The 14,736-nt window shown below is 34.6% G+C and overlaps 2 protein-coding genes and 2 long non-coding RNA genes across 5 annotated transcripts; 3 read left to right on the forward strand and 1 right to left on the reverse strand.

Annotated features, from left to right (window-relative positions):
• The first annotated feature begins 49 nt into the window (after window positions 1-49).
• LOC114524789 lies at window positions 50-2,609 on the forward strand. 2 transcript variants are annotated; one of them, XR_003687124.1, is made up of 4 exons: window positions 50-158; window positions 1,214-1,327; window positions 1,409-1,540; window positions 1,766-2,609. It is a non-coding gene; the product is annotated as an uncharacterized LOC114524789 (long non-coding RNA). The 2 variants fall into 2 exon arrangements; XR_003687123.1 differs by having other exon boundaries at window positions 1,214-1,317; window positions 1,766-2,606.
• A 1,849-nt stretch (window positions 2,610-4,458) lies between these two features.
• On the forward strand, window positions 4,459-7,895 carry LOC114524898 (hemagglutinin/amebocyte aggregation factor-like). The gene is made up of 5 exons (XM_028546117.1): window positions 4,459-4,566; window positions 4,976-5,099; window positions 6,214-6,387; window positions 7,069-7,261; window positions 7,708-7,895. Exons 2-5 carry the CDS (start codon window positions 4,988-4,990, stop codon window positions 7,745-7,747), a joined length of 519 nt encoding a protein of 172 aa, XP_028401918.1. The 5' UTR covers window positions 4,459-4,566; window positions 4,976-4,987; the 3' UTR covers window positions 7,748-7,895.
• Window positions 7,896-8,807: 912 nt separating this feature from the next.
• On the reverse strand, window positions 8,808-12,262 carry LOC114524908 (acyl-CoA synthetase family member 2, mitochondrial-like). The gene is made up of 7 exons (XM_028546131.1): window positions 12,128-12,262; window positions 11,803-11,857; window positions 10,560-10,646; window positions 9,853-9,905; window positions 9,404-9,461; window positions 9,106-9,174; window positions 8,808-8,944 (listed from the first exon to the last, which is right to left on the reverse strand). Exons 1-7 carry the CDS (start codon window positions 12,199-12,201, stop codon window positions 8,891-8,893), a joined length of 450 nt encoding a protein of 149 aa, XP_028401932.1. The 5' UTR covers window positions 12,202-12,262; the 3' UTR covers window positions 8,808-8,890.
• Window positions 11,814-13,330, forward strand: LOC114524909. Its single transcript, XR_003687135.1, has 3 exons — window positions 11,814-12,080; window positions 12,566-12,700; window positions 12,798-13,330. It is a non-coding gene; the product is annotated as an uncharacterized LOC114524909 (long non-coding RNA).
• The last annotated feature ends 1,406 nt before the right edge of the window (window positions 13,331-14,736 follow it).

The following is a 14,736-nucleotide window of genomic DNA, read 5'->3' on the forward strand; positions in this document are numbered from 1 at the left end:
CCCCCCTAAATATAACCAGAATAATAGCTATTGCCGGGGTGTGGCAATTTATGTCTTCTCTTCTCAGCAAGATAGAAAATTATTGTTAAAAGGATAAAAAGTCCTCATAATAACATGGATAAGACATCCACGGATAAGACATCCACGGATAAGTTTAGGTATATTTTTTAAATCTGTAGGTTATTTGCTGTTTTAATACTATGACTATATATATATTGTGTTTTATTGGCTAACTTATGTGCCCAACCTATAAAAGATGCTTTTATAACTATGTATATTGTCAGAATTCTAGAAAGGTTTACCCCATTGTTACATAGACAGCTCTCCCTCTCCAATAAAAGTTAATGAATATACCTAGTCATGGCTGAATTAACAATATGGTAGCCACATGCACCAACTTGACTTCCACTTTAACTCATGCAGTTGTATTTTTTAGCACTAGGGACCTAAAATTACATTAAAAAAGGGTCGTTGGAGTTCATTGCTGTGAAAAAGTGCCAAAAGAACTAGAATGGCAATTTCAAATATAGCTAATGGTTATATATTCCAGTGTTTGCAACTTTGTATCATTTTATATGTTACAACCAGTGCCATAGCTGTGCCATAGCTAAGCAAATTTATCTCTAATAAGATGACTTAACTGGTGAACATTTGGAAAGTAAATTTTTTGCTGTCCAGACACCAAATAACATTCAGACCTATATAATGGACTGCTTCCATAATAGACACACTTTTAATATCGGCAACAAAAAGGAAATTTCTGAAAAGGGCATACTAAACTTAGGTAAATTAATTGCCAAATTTGGCTGTGAAATATTATAAAGTACTGAAAATATAGCAAAGCCAAGTTGGCAAATTTTGTATCCCTTTTGTAATTTGTATCCTTCCTTACTTAGTTACACACTGTTGCGCCTAAGACAAAAGTATACAAAAAATGCCTACTTTGCATGGCTATATTTTCCATACTAAGTACTTGATGTTTTACAGCCAAACATGCAATAATACTTATTTCAGTATATTTTTAGTACACTTAGTACACTCTTCTTCCCAGTGTGCTGTGGTGATTTATTTCTTCTTGATACCAAGATTGTTAGTTTGTCTATTATTATGCTAGCTGATGACTCCATTCCCTTGTAATGCAGAGCAATTTAATATCACAAAACCTCCCAGGTCTGTCTAACAATTACTTACCTGTCCCTTTTACTCTGTATAGCTCAGCTGATATATCTGTACTAAAGAAGCTACTGTTATTTTCTCTTGGAATGTTCATTTTTCCAATAGGAACATTCTTTCTTCTTCAGAAAGGTTTACCTCAAGGTATGATATGGTGGGTATATATATACATATATATGTATATACATATATATGTATGTATATATATGTAGGAAGTGTTGTAATACCTGTTTAGGAAGTGTTGTAATACCTGTAGCTGGCAGTGTTATAGCAGTGCACATCGTAATTGGTGCTTATGTCTGGATGGCTATGCAAGAGAGTGAAGATACCTATAAAGATAACCAGACACCCAAAGAAGACTAATACTGTAAGTTTCAACCTTGAGATTTTTTGAAAACTATAGTAATATAAGTAAATTAATTTGTAGGTACACCACGTAAGTATTTAATACTGCAAAGGTTTTGACCCATTAACCCGGGACTTATTAATGCCGCCCTGCAAACTTACAAGAATATTATATAATAATATAGTTTGTTTGACACAGAAATCAAATCTCAAAACACTTAGCTGACTTTTGCATTTTGTTTTCAAGGAGGGCTAATAAGCTCATAATTATGACTGTGTGCTATGCTGAACACATACCACGTGATGGAAAAAGTAAAACATGTGAATATAAGAGTATTTAACCTATCAAGAATCAATATGGACAAATGAGTGATGTTTGGTTCAATGTTTTTTACGATAATAGGGCCATTTAAACGAGAGAAAATAAGTCGCGTATTAGATAAGAGCTTGGCAGGCTCGTATAAATGGACAGTTCGCGTCTTATTTAAGTTGCGTCTTATTTTTCATCCTATAAATGGCCTTAATATTATAGCACTGTAATAGCAGACTATGTGAGGATGGCGCGAATCGCGATGTTACATCTGGGAGTTAGTCACCCGCAGAGCCTGAATTTATTACCTACTTCATTTACCATAAGGTCACCACTTCCTTATTCTACTACCAAACATGAATTTAGTATTTGTCTAAATAAAAGATTTTTTATGTACTTGTTGAAAAAAAATGTTTTTCATCATTGCACGTAGCTAATGAGAGTAAATAGTTTGTGAGAGCAAATTCCATTGGTGGCATTGGTTAAAATAATGAAGTTCTGACATAATTACAGAAAGTTTATAATTGTATCATATTAATTGAGAAATTTAGATTTTCATGTACTATTCCGGTCTGCAGGTAAGCGTATCGTTATTTTGTTCTTTCGTACTTCACCTGGACGGTGCTTTGTGGTAGACTATAGCTATAAGCTATATGGCTATGGCGTTTGAACAAACATTTATATCATACCTGTACCTGTAAACCGAAAACGTGGAAAGAATAAATGGCTTTAAAACAACATGTAGTAAAAAAACTTGATTATTATTAAAAGTAAAACATTAAAATGGGAGTAAATTATGGATATAAATTTCGGCATATTCGGTCGATGAAGAATGAAGATAAATGTCAAAGGGTTCATTTAAATGTTTCACTGGAAGAGCAACATGTAAAATCGAGTGGAATTTTTATACTTGTAAGAATCAACCCGTCAACCGAAAGCAGTTGAGAAATTTCCACTTTTTCAATTAAATATAGTACCATATTTTGTAAAAAGCTAAATAGTGTCGGGTGTTTGCACACAATATCGCAATATCGTATCCGTGGCGTTCGCCTTCCTTCAGCACTGATTTGAAAGACATAACTGTTATGCAAATTGGCGACAATTTCACAATGCACACCTACGCTAGTTCTCGACCTCGATCCATTACAAACTTAATTAAAGCATGAAAGGAAGCTTGGTAAATCCTAAACGTCGAGCTTGATTTTGATCTCCAACCAGAAACATCAGTATATGTCTTCCAATGTGGGCACAGCCGGCGAATACCCTATATGCGGTATATGCATGATATGTAACCTATATATTGATCAGGATAATCAGACCTCTCTGGCGTTTCTGATAATAGTATATCAGGTCATGTTCTTTAGCCGGTACGTCGGTACCCGAAGAATTATTCTTGCGTTTTCAACTTCGAATAGACTCCAGTATACAATTTCTAGCTATGCCTATGTAACCAAATTACAAATAACACCATATAATACCATCATATTTGTATCAATATCGCTATTTTCGTGGTGTTTTCATTCAGCAATTTGAGTGACAAATGAATGTATAATATGCATGGGTATATTGTTGGCGGCACCTATGCATACTTGCGCTGTCATTGAATTAGGTTTGCAAATACTACTCTAGACAGTTGTCGCATTGGCTAAACGTGATCAAATAAACGCTACTTAATTTGCATTGAAATACTCGAGTTAGCAGTTGTCTCGCCTTTGCCTTTAGCCTTATGAAAAATAACCCCTGCATGGTGTGCCCGTGTAAATAACCCTACCTAACCGCCTTGCCTTAATACTAATTAGCTACGGTAGTGTAAATAGTTTCTTACTTCGATTCTTCTTATATATTGTAGCTTATATATTTTTATCTTTTTTGCACGCAATTCAGCTTCACAGCTGCAATGTCTAATTTTTATAATTATAATAATTATGATAATAATAATAATAATAAACCTAAAACGCGTGTATGCCAAATCAAGTCTTGCTACATAATATCAAACAACCCAGAGGTAGATAAACGTTCAAAGTTGAAGTTGCTCATTGAATACTCTGTTAATTATCAACTCTATCAATTTTTGTTCGAAATTGCATTTTAAATGTGCAGACTTTAATAAGAGTGACCTAAATTTATCATTACCATCGCAAAATATTGGATTTGAAAACCAACATTGATTAGGGGGAGGTGGGTGGAAATGTATGGCAAGATGTATATCAATCATCATATAGTAGATTTTAATTAAAGATAGTAAGGGTCCCAACTACCTTTGGAAATGACCGGCTGCAAATTGTGACACGCAGCAGGTCATTAAAAAGGTTTTGTTGCAAACCTTCGTAAATAGACTATATTGCTATCAAAGAGGCGGAAATTACTTGAAACAATAGTTTGATTTAGAAATTGCTGAGGGAAGATTTTGTTCACTGAATTCTTAGAAGTTGCACAAACAGAGCTATACCTGCATGTGACACACATGCAGGAGGTCATTAAAAAGGTTTTGTTGTAAACCCTCCCTATTCCGTAAATAGACTATATCTATCAGAGGGGCAGGGGTTACCTGAAACAATAGTTTGATTTAGCAATTGCTGAAGGAAGATTTTGTTCACTGAATTCTTATAAGTTGCACAAACCCGAAGTGTTTTATTAATACTTAGAGCTATACCTGCATGTGACACACAGGACGTCAATTTTTTCAAATAAGATCCTGATTTGGATTTGTTGGGGTACATCACTATTCAACATTAAAGGTATATTAATATATAATTATATAATATATTATATATAATATATATTATATATATATTATATATATATATATATATATATATATATACATTTATATCTATTTATAAGATAAAGGGGTTGACACTGGCTATGAAAACGTAAAACAACGTTTATTTACAAGTTAAAAGACGTTTCGGTCAAAAATCTAAGACCTTCGTCGGTTGGTCTTAGATTTTTGACCGAAACGTCTTTTAACTTGTAAATAAACGTTGTTTTACGTTTTTATGCCAGTGTCAACCCCTTTATCTTATGAATATGACTACTCCTGGCTGCAATTTTAGTATTTTCAAATTTATATATATGATCATGTTAAAACTGATTTGATTAAATATAGTCCTATACTATATATGTATATAGCTACTGTTTTTGTAGTAATTTGACAAAATGATGAAAGTCGCACTGCCACTGGCTTCCTTGTTGATACTCATGAATTTTATGGTCATTAATGCTGGTACAAGCTTTGATGCCCAATGGACTAGAACTTGCGAAGGGCCCGGTAAGGGTTTTTTATATACTCCTATAATTTAGTTTATATATTAACGAAAGGTTTGAATGGACTTGATATTGCAGATTATATGTTTGTTCATATTATATGCCAATGGACTTGATATTGCAGATTATAGTGTTTGTTCATATTATATGCCAATGGACTTGATATATTGCGTAAGGTTTTTTTAATCATATAGAGTATTGTTTATATATATTAACGAAAGGTTTATATATTGGTTTATTTATGCCGCATGGACTATAGATTGGACTATAGATTTAAAGGAATTCTCTTTCGAATTCACAATTCTACATGGTTTAATAATCTGATGTATAGCAAGGACCAAGGGCAAGATCTAGATACAGTATTTAAATACACGATTTTTATAATTTTACCATACTTACCAAATTGAATATACTACATGTTGAAATATTAGGCTTTTTGAAAATACTTACATTTACGTTTTCCTTAAAATATTTCTTTTGATACCTTTATACCTATATAAAGAGTATAGAATTTTAATTTTAGTTTCAATACAGGCTAGTTTTTATTTAACAGTCCTGAGGGTGGAATTGAAGTGAGTGCTGTATCAATTTCCTCGTTATATATCTGTAAATTGTAGCTATGTAAATATATAAATACTATATAAAATATACATTGTATGTTCTGATCAGGTGAAACAGCATGCTTTGCTTTAGATTTGATTTTATCGAGAGAATACGAAAAATTATTCGCCATCCCGGAGTACTGACAACCTTTTGCTTCCGGAAAAGTGCCTAGCTGCATGCATGTGCAAGGAAACGACCGACTAAATTCTCATTTCGGTTAGCTAATGCACGAGAATTTGTTGTATTCTTTGCATATATATGACATAGGATTGGCATAGCATTCTACAGAATATAAATTCTCCGGGAGTCTGTGAAAAGATTACTGTGCACTTATTTCCGTTGCTCGCGGCTATTCTTGCTTCAGCTGAAGTCGAACATGAATTAGCCATCTTGCAAACTAACTAAAAGATTTCAGATTTTGCATGGAAACAATTCCAAATTGTCTTATTTTTATTTTATAAACACCCTATATTTGAACTGAAGCGTTTAAGTCTAATTCTATATATACTTTATAGGAAAATCGATATCCGGCATCACTAGTTTTCATAGCAACCACCATGAAGATCGTTCGTGGAGTTTCCAATGCAGACACAACAGAAAAATTACACCTTCATGTGTATGGAGTGGATGGGTGAATTCGTACGATAACGAACTCTTATTTCAATGCCCTTATAAAGGAGTTATCTCAGGTACCTAGAAGTTCAACAAGAAACAACAACAAAAATTTGTTGATGAAGTACATGCATACTTCTCACGGACCGAACGATAATTTGCAGTTACGCGGGGTCGCGTGAGATGTAGGTGTGCGCTGATATTTCGAACTTGACAGAATAGAATTAGCAATCAATGCGTACACTATACAGTATTGCGTGGTCACATACACAGGAGCAACTTTAACCATCTTATGCAGCCTATATACAGATAGATAAATAGTACGTCATGAACAATAATCTGCGTGCAAGACAATTTCAATAGTGTTTGAAGTGTTCCATCAACAAAGCTAAATTTAAGGTTCGTAAATGCGGAAATAAAGTCTTGGTAACAAACTAAATCTGAATTAGCAAATGTACTAAATAAACTCACTTTGGTTTACACGCGCACCAAAGGCAAAGACAACGATTATAGAACTTGGTAGATTATTTGCGCCAGCAGCGTCCAGCGCAAAACAAGTAAATAAAATTTATAGCTACGCCAGTAGCAGTTGTTATCGCAGTGACGTCTATGTTCTAACTAAAGGTGTTTCAGTGCCAATGTGTTTTACTGTACGTATGCTAAAGTGCTAAAGGTGTTTTACTGTAAATATGAGAAAATGTTTACTGAGCCTAAATCACAACGCTGGAAAAGTCAATTGGTATTTTTTGTTCATTTAGGTGTGCACTCCAAGCACAACAATCACCACGAGGACAGATTGTTCGATTTCTTGTGTTGTAGTACCAAGGCAAAGTGGCTAAGTAATTGCCGCTGGACTGGCTATGTCAATACTTGGGATGGTTCTATGAACTACGTCGTTCCCTGGAACTACGTTCTTGTAGGGGCGAAAAGTCATCATAACAATCGGAGAGAGTAAGTCATTTTTATAAAAATTACAATGTACCAAAATTTTCATTATGTCCATGCATGGATATAATTTCACAGTCCTGAACTCGGCTGTATAAAATGCAATGATGGCAGCATTTGCCAGTCAAAACTGAGAATCGCGTACTTGAGTTAAGTGAACTCTCGTATTGTTTCAAGAAATTTTACAAAAAGTTCTCACTGGCCCGGCTTAATACATTGCGCTAGAGAAACTAGATTTATAATTATACACAAGCAATTATATAAGCAATGATACACAAACGCCAACCACATTACTCAAAAACTTTTAAATTATATCTATAAAAGCTACAATATAATAGATTCAATGAATATGTCACGGTTCCATGCAAGCAAAACCCAAACATGCCGGAAAAAAACAAAACACAGACATGCAAAGGCATGTTTTATTGTTGTTTTTTGTATTTTCTTAATAGGGACAGAATTTGGCAATACCGCGTTTGTGAACTGGTCTAATTTCTTACTTCATTCTAACTTTGCACTTTCTTTGCTTGTCATTACTGGAGCATGATAACTCACTGATTTTTTAATAATTTCAATAAACTTGTAATCACTTTCACCTTAGTTAATAACAACACAAGAATAACAAAATAAAGCATTTTAAATGTACATTAGTTCTGCGTGTATTCAATGACGATTAATGATCTTACGTCCATGTTGTTTGGCTTTACCCTCTATATATATTTCACCACATGCATGCAACCATATACTGAAATAGACAGATACGCTTATTCCAGAAATTAAACAAGAAGTAGCAATATAATTGCAGTAGAAATTACCTTTACCCAGGAAGGAACATCTAAACAATTTTTCTCTCGGTTTATGGTTCAATTTTTAGAGGTATAGTAAATTTCAATGAAAATCTTTGCCGTTCCAACTCTCTCGCTTTTCTTTTCACACAATTTTATTCGCGTTTGATAGTCTGTTTGCCAACTCTGTTGTGTTTTGTAGAGACGCTTTCCCTCTTGACCCCCCCCCCTCCTCCCAATCAATTTCTCGTTTCAATTATTTTTCTAACCTGTCCTGCATGTTTCTTACCGATTGATAAGAGTCATAAGACCTGAGACTTTGACAGACCTGAGACATATAAGCCCCGTTAAATTAAATACGGGTGCCATTTTTAGCCGTGCTGAGAAGCTTCTTCCTCAATCTCTTCAATACAAAAATCGCTTTGCGATGCATGTTTGCCATTTTGTCGTTATTATACTATATATGTATTCGTGATACCGAAAATTTCAATTTTTCTCTTTCTTTTCAGTTCAACTAGTAATGAAACCTCCTTGACATGCATGCATGTTCATGACATTCACGACTAAACCAGTTCCATCATTACAGTGTGTCCCAAAAAAGTACCCTTAACAACCAAAGAACGGTTTCAATAGGAGGGTACTTTTTAGGACACACGGTATAATGAATGGTATAACTATACGCGGTACTTTCACAACAGAAGGTCCGTAATTTAATAGAGGGTACTTTGGGGTCATCTTGTAATGGGATATTGGTATCAATTTACTGCACTGAATATATTTTTCTTCCTCGATGTTCCACCTCGAGGTTCCTTCAAAGATGTCTGGGATATCTGATAGCACAATTTATGTTTCATTCCAATTTTAGTTCTTTTGCTGAAATCTCACGCATTACATACTTCTTCATCTAAGAAAGAGCAAGTATTCATGCACGCGCATCGTACACCATTAATATAGGGGAAAATGAAAAACGCAATTTCTCTGATAACGTCCATGCATGTGGTGAACAGAAATAAATGATCACAACCTCGAAATTATCACCGCCTAAAATAATAAATGAAAATTTACCTTTCCTGTGACTGTCATTGGCATATCATCCACGAACTTTATATAACGAGGAATTTTAAAATGGGCGATCTATGAAAGAGCAACAAGCATTTAAATATATAAAATAGACACTAAAATCCACGTAGAGTACGATTAAAACAAAGTCTAAAGAGCTGAGAATTATATTTATACTGACTAAGACAAGCCCCATTTACACTATACGCCCGATTTTAGATTTGGTACGGAAGAAATTTGGACGATCAACATGCATGTGAGCCTTTAGAATACGAGAGACTGTCTTTATACGTGCATTTTGTACCTTTCCCTTGCAAAATTCCTTGATTTCATTTGCTGTAGCAGTCTCATCCTTTATCAATCTGAATGCATGGAATCAATAAAACATCACATTCATGCATGCATACTTCAAAAACTGTTATTTTTAAGGAGATAACCTCAACGCGGATGTATAAGATTTATCTATTTACACTTAACATCAAATATGATTCAGCAATGCCAAAAATATAAACTGAACTGAGGGCTTTTGTCAGGAGAATCAAAACGTCTTACCGTTTAAAAAGTTGCCTACATGTGAACAAAGAAACCTAAATGTGGAACGTATCTACAAACTATACACTTTCTCGAGTGCGAATAACGAGTAGAAGCATGCTGGACCTGGAAACGTGAATTAATATAATATAGACTTTATATAGAGTATATATAGACTAACGGGAATCCGATACCAAAAAATATATAGTAATTTCAAATAGCCTTATCCACGCGCAAATTTCTTCACCCATCCTTTTATCTGGTACGCCAATCACCTGGGAACAACAAAGTCAGTGTAACGCTTTTAGTATGAATAAAACCTCAGATAAACCCAGAACCGTAGCATGTGTAATTGGGAACATTGCTTTGGGTTGGGGCTACAAAAGAATGAACAAAACGTCAAACCGCTAAAACTCTTTAATGTTATACACGGAACAACTTGTTACGCACTTGCAACGCAACAATGTTTTGAAAAATGTTTACGCGTCGAATATGGTATATATAAGCAGTTTTTTAACACAGAAAATCAGAAATCGTTTCACAAACAAGTTGCAAATTTATGAACAGTTTTTAATCCACACAACATTGTTGGCGGCTTATAATGTGAGGTGTATATGAGTTGCCAGTCTCATTCAAAATATACAGCTTGATGTAGTTAGTTTGATCACTTGTCGTCAAAGTGTTAAGAAAATTTTGACGCAGTAGGCCTACTTCATTCCAATGCTGTAATCAAGCTCAGTTGGAAGATGATACATATCTATATACGTTCACAAGATTACCACACTTGTCAAACCAAAAATTGCAATGCATTGTGGGACACGTGTAGGTCAAAATTATCTCCTATTTCTGCTATGTATACATATGAACGTGTGGCGTAATTCCTACTAAGATATATTTTATGTAAGCAATCTTCTATATAACTAGTATACCTCAACTTCTTGAATTTTTTGATGATGGTATAGAAATTGCTCAATTTCGGCCGGATAGATATTTTCTCCTCCTCTTATGATCAAGTCCTAAGTAACAAGGGGGAATGATAAACGTTGTACTGAAGATTGGAATATCAAGAAAAAGGGAAATAATTCTAAACACATGTTATGATTTCAATGCACCAGAAATGGCAAAATAGCTGGCATAATAGTAACAAGTACGATCGTACTATAGGGACAAGGAACTGCGTAACCGAGTTTAATTTCTGAACTGCATTGTATTTATAACAATGGAGAAGACAATGTATTTCTAATCGTTTATATATACAGGGTGTCTCAAAAAAAACGCAACCACTTAATATTCTAAAATTCATATTGTTCATAAGCTCAATAGATTTTATGCCCCTGGGATTTTAAAATGGCTTCTAATCGTACAATTCAACTGCTAATAGTCAAATCAGCTAAACTAATAATGGTGCAGCTAACAACCGAACAACGAGTTTTTATTGTCGTGCATGATAACTTGAATGCTAACTGTCGACCTTGTAAAATAACTACTTTACTCGTTAAATACTTTCAATTCAGCTCGTTGGTTTACGCACCCGACTTTGTTTACCGATGATTGTGCCGCTAGAATATGATTACAAGCTTTCTCGCATTCCACGCGCCAAACGTCTTTTGTGTTGTAGAACAAAGAGGATATTCATGAATATTAAGTGGTTGCGTTTTTTTTGATACACCCTGTATATATAGGCTGAATATTAATGATATGTATATATTATTTGCTGCAAATATATCAAGAATTGCTTGTAACTTGCTTCAAAGGTCAAAAGTAAAAATTCGAACTCCGTCAATCGATGCGGAATATTGCTTAGAATAATTGTGCCAAGTTTCATTCCGATCAAACAAGTAATGCTAGAGCCTTAGGGTTTTCAGTTTAAAGAGCGTCGCCCCCAAACAACAACAACAACAACAACAACAACAACAACAACAAGATTAGCAGCGGTTAGGGACTAGTTCCTGGTCCAATAAGTTCACAGTAAGAGCAAAAACATTTAGCAACTACACCAGGCCATGAGCTCGGGTGATATAGACAGAACAGATGCAAAAATATGCAAACTTTTATGACAAAATTTTCGCTCGTATATTAGCCGATATATTGTGGGGTTGCGTAACAGCTCTATAGGATGAATAGCTATATAAATTTAAACTATGCATATAAACACTATGTTAAAACAAATACCTTCATTCGGCCGACAATTCTCACGTATCCATCTTCATCCATTGAAGCTTTATCCCTTTTCATGTAAACAGATAAAAATATAGAATATCTGACGACACTCTATACTATAGTATATAGGCCATATAGACCCTTTGGACATGACGTCACAGTATAGCGAAAGCTAGTTAGGAGAATTTACTTCGTTAGTTGCTTTTTGTCTGGCCCGAACATTCAACGTTCGTAAAACAACAAGGCAAGAATTCACTAAGAGACATGTCTTTGGGATTATAACGTCAGGGGTATGTAGCTAAACCATAAAGATGGGCTGAATATTGTATTGTATTACCCTGTGTGTAACCAACCGCTGGCGTCTATGGTATTTTTTGTTTTGTCTTCATCATCCCAATGCAATTTATTCATGCATTTGGTTCAAGAAAGACACCGTGGCTAACGTGCCACGTGTGTACATAATACTAGCGAGTTTAAGATGCACCAAATCTACGACGCAGACGTGAAACAAAACTGCTCTAATTTCCACAGTTTCCCAACAGGAATGAAAATTATAGACACCTTTTCATAAACGAAGTCAAAGCCGTATTTAAAACAAATTAGTACTGGTTTCGTAACACTAATAGCAGATTTCATCTTAAACTCGCTAATGTGTTTACGCACCTATTATGATATTATGTGTATATACATATATTTAGCGATACACTAATGTTTGGCTATTCCGGTATATATTAAAATTAAACACATGATCTTAAAAATGTATTTTTCAATATAGCTACTGTACGTAAAATTTAACTACCTGTCAGCGTTATAGCAGTACACATTGTAATTGGTGCTTATGTCTGGATGGCTATGCAAGAGAGTGAAGATACCTATAAAGATAACCAGACATCCAAAGAAGACTAATACTGTAAGAGTCAACATTGAGAATTTGTAAACACTAATAATAGTTTTGAAAGAGCTAGATATCTCCAAACAATTATCTGCTTTTGCATTTTATTTTCAAGGAGGGCCAAGAAGCCAATAAGACTGTGTGCAATGCTGAACACTGATCACATGACTGGAATAAGTAAACATGTGAAGATAAGATAGCTAGCTCATGAAAATTAAATAGATCGTGAGAGCAAATTCCATTTCATCCAAAGACAAGGTGGTTCTAAGTTGAAAACAATGAAGTTGTGACATACACGTAACTAGATAATGTTTAATTGTATCGTATTAGAGAAATTAAGATATTCATATACTAGTCTGGTCTACAGGTAAAGGTATCGTTATCATCATGCATTATCAATCGAACGTTAGTTGAGGGCGACTATATTTATATATTCTGTTATGCAAGGCTCTTCGCGTTCTATTGAACTTGAAATTGCTTTCAAAAGAAATTAGCCAGGCATAGCAGAATATATGAGTATGGGCCCCCGATTGACGATATTGATTAATTTGTTCAATGAATTTCTAGCGATTTCGGATAGCGCTATCCACCGGATAGTGATTTTTTAACCGTTCTAAACTGAATGCTCGAAAAGCGATAAAATTTCATCTTGGGGACCTACAATTATCAAAGAGGATCCTTGATTTAGGAATACTAAAATTTATTCAAAGTTATAGCAAATAAGGGGTTAATTTAAAGCGATTGAAAAAACAGGCACTATCCGGTAGATAGCGCTATCTGCATGGCTTTCATACAACCGGCCCCTGCACGCTACTTTTTTGTAGTAGATTTACAGCGTTTTGAGCAAGTATTCAGTATAGCATCACATGTAATATCAACGAAAAAATCAGTGCATTAAATTATTTTTCACATTGCTCGGTTTTCTTATCATTTTCTCCAATCTCCTCGTGCCTGAAAATAACCTATACTTAATTAAATACGGCCGTTATTCCGTACCTGTAAACCGAAAACTGGGTAATTTACCTCATTCCTGCCCGCGAGTGTTCTTAACAATGTTGTGAAATCGCCTATAAAGATGTGAGGTTGATAGCGAAACGTAGAAAGAATAAAATGGTTTTAAAACAACATGTATAGTAAAAAGCTTGATTATTATTAAAAGTAAAACATTAGAATTGGATTAAAGTATAGATATAAATTTGGGCATATGTTGGTCGATGAAGATAAATGTCAAAATGTTCATGGACATGTTTGATAAAAAATCGAGTGGAATTTTTATACTTGTGCTTATACTTCGCTTTTTCAAAAATTAGTACCATATACATGTATATTTTTGTAAAAAGCTAAATAGTATCAGGTATTTGCACACAATATCCACGGCGTTCAGCTTCCTTCAGCATGCAATTTGAGTACAATACACCCACATGCAATACATGCACTTACGCAACGTACGTCCTCGACCTCGGCATTCCAAGAGCCATCGCGAACTTGAAGATTGAAGGGAAACCTGGTGAATCTCAAATTTCGAGCTTGATTTTTAATTCTAGTTACAAGAAAAATCGATATACGCGTTTCGTCAGAGCTCCATGCAGTGTGGGAAGAGCGCGAATAGCCTAGACCTAGCTGGTGCATGCATGGGTATATGCTACATATTATCACTTTATCAGGATATTCAGATCTTGTCTCTGGCGTTAATAATAATTATAATATAATATAATAAAGTTTTCAACTTCGTGTGGACTCAAGTACATACGCATTTCAGCTGTAGTGATTTATTCTTGATACAACCAAAGAACACAAAAGTTTGAGAAATATATAATCCTATCATATACATAAAAATGTCGCTTTTTTCGTAGTGTTTTCATCTTCCTTCAGCAATTTGAGTGACAAATTAACTATGATAACACACCCGTAGTCATGGTTAGCATCTATGGTCGCGGGCCGCGGCCGACGCGCCGTCATTGCATAACCTATGCGTTTTTTTTGTTGAAAACAATGAAATCAAATCTCCGCCTATAATAATGTTATAAATAGTATTTTGAGAATGTCCAGAATAC

Source organism: Dendronephthya gigantea, unplaced genomic scaffold (genome assembly GCF_004324835.1).
Source record: "Dendronephthya gigantea isolate DGI-Jeju-01 unplaced genomic scaffold, DenGig_1.0 000032F, whole genome shotgun sequence".
NCBI classification, from domain to species: Eukaryota; Metazoa; Cnidaria; class Anthozoa; order Malacalcyonacea; family Nephtheidae; genus Dendronephthya; species Dendronephthya gigantea.

Excerpts from the sequence above, each read along its gene's own strand:
- LOC114524898 (XM_028546117.1), top strand. The coding sequence starts at position 4,988 with ATGATGAAAGTCGCACTGCCACTGGCTTCCTTGTTGATACTCATGAAT. Across the intron at positions 5,100-6,213 it reads TAGAACTTGCGAAGGGCCCG|GAAAATCGATATCCGGCATC; the intron begins GTAAGGGTTTTT and ends TATACTTTATAG. Across the intron at positions 6,388-7,068 it reads TTATAAAGGAGTTATCTCAG|GTGTGCACTCCAAGCACAAC; the intron begins GTACCTAGAAGT and ends TTGTTCATTTAG.
- LOC114524908 (XM_028546131.1), bottom strand. The coding sequence starts at position 12,201 with ATGAATAAATTGCATTGGGATGATGAAGACAAAACAAAAAATACCATA. Across the intron at positions 9,906-10,559 it reads AAAAAATTCAAGAAGTTGAG|GTGATTGGCGTACCAGATAA; the intron begins GTATACTAGTTA and ends TGTTGTTCCCAG. Across the intron at positions 9,462-9,852 it reads GAAATTTGCGCGTGGATAAG|ATTGATAAAGGATGAGACTG; the intron begins GCTATTTGAAAT and ends CCATGCATTCAG.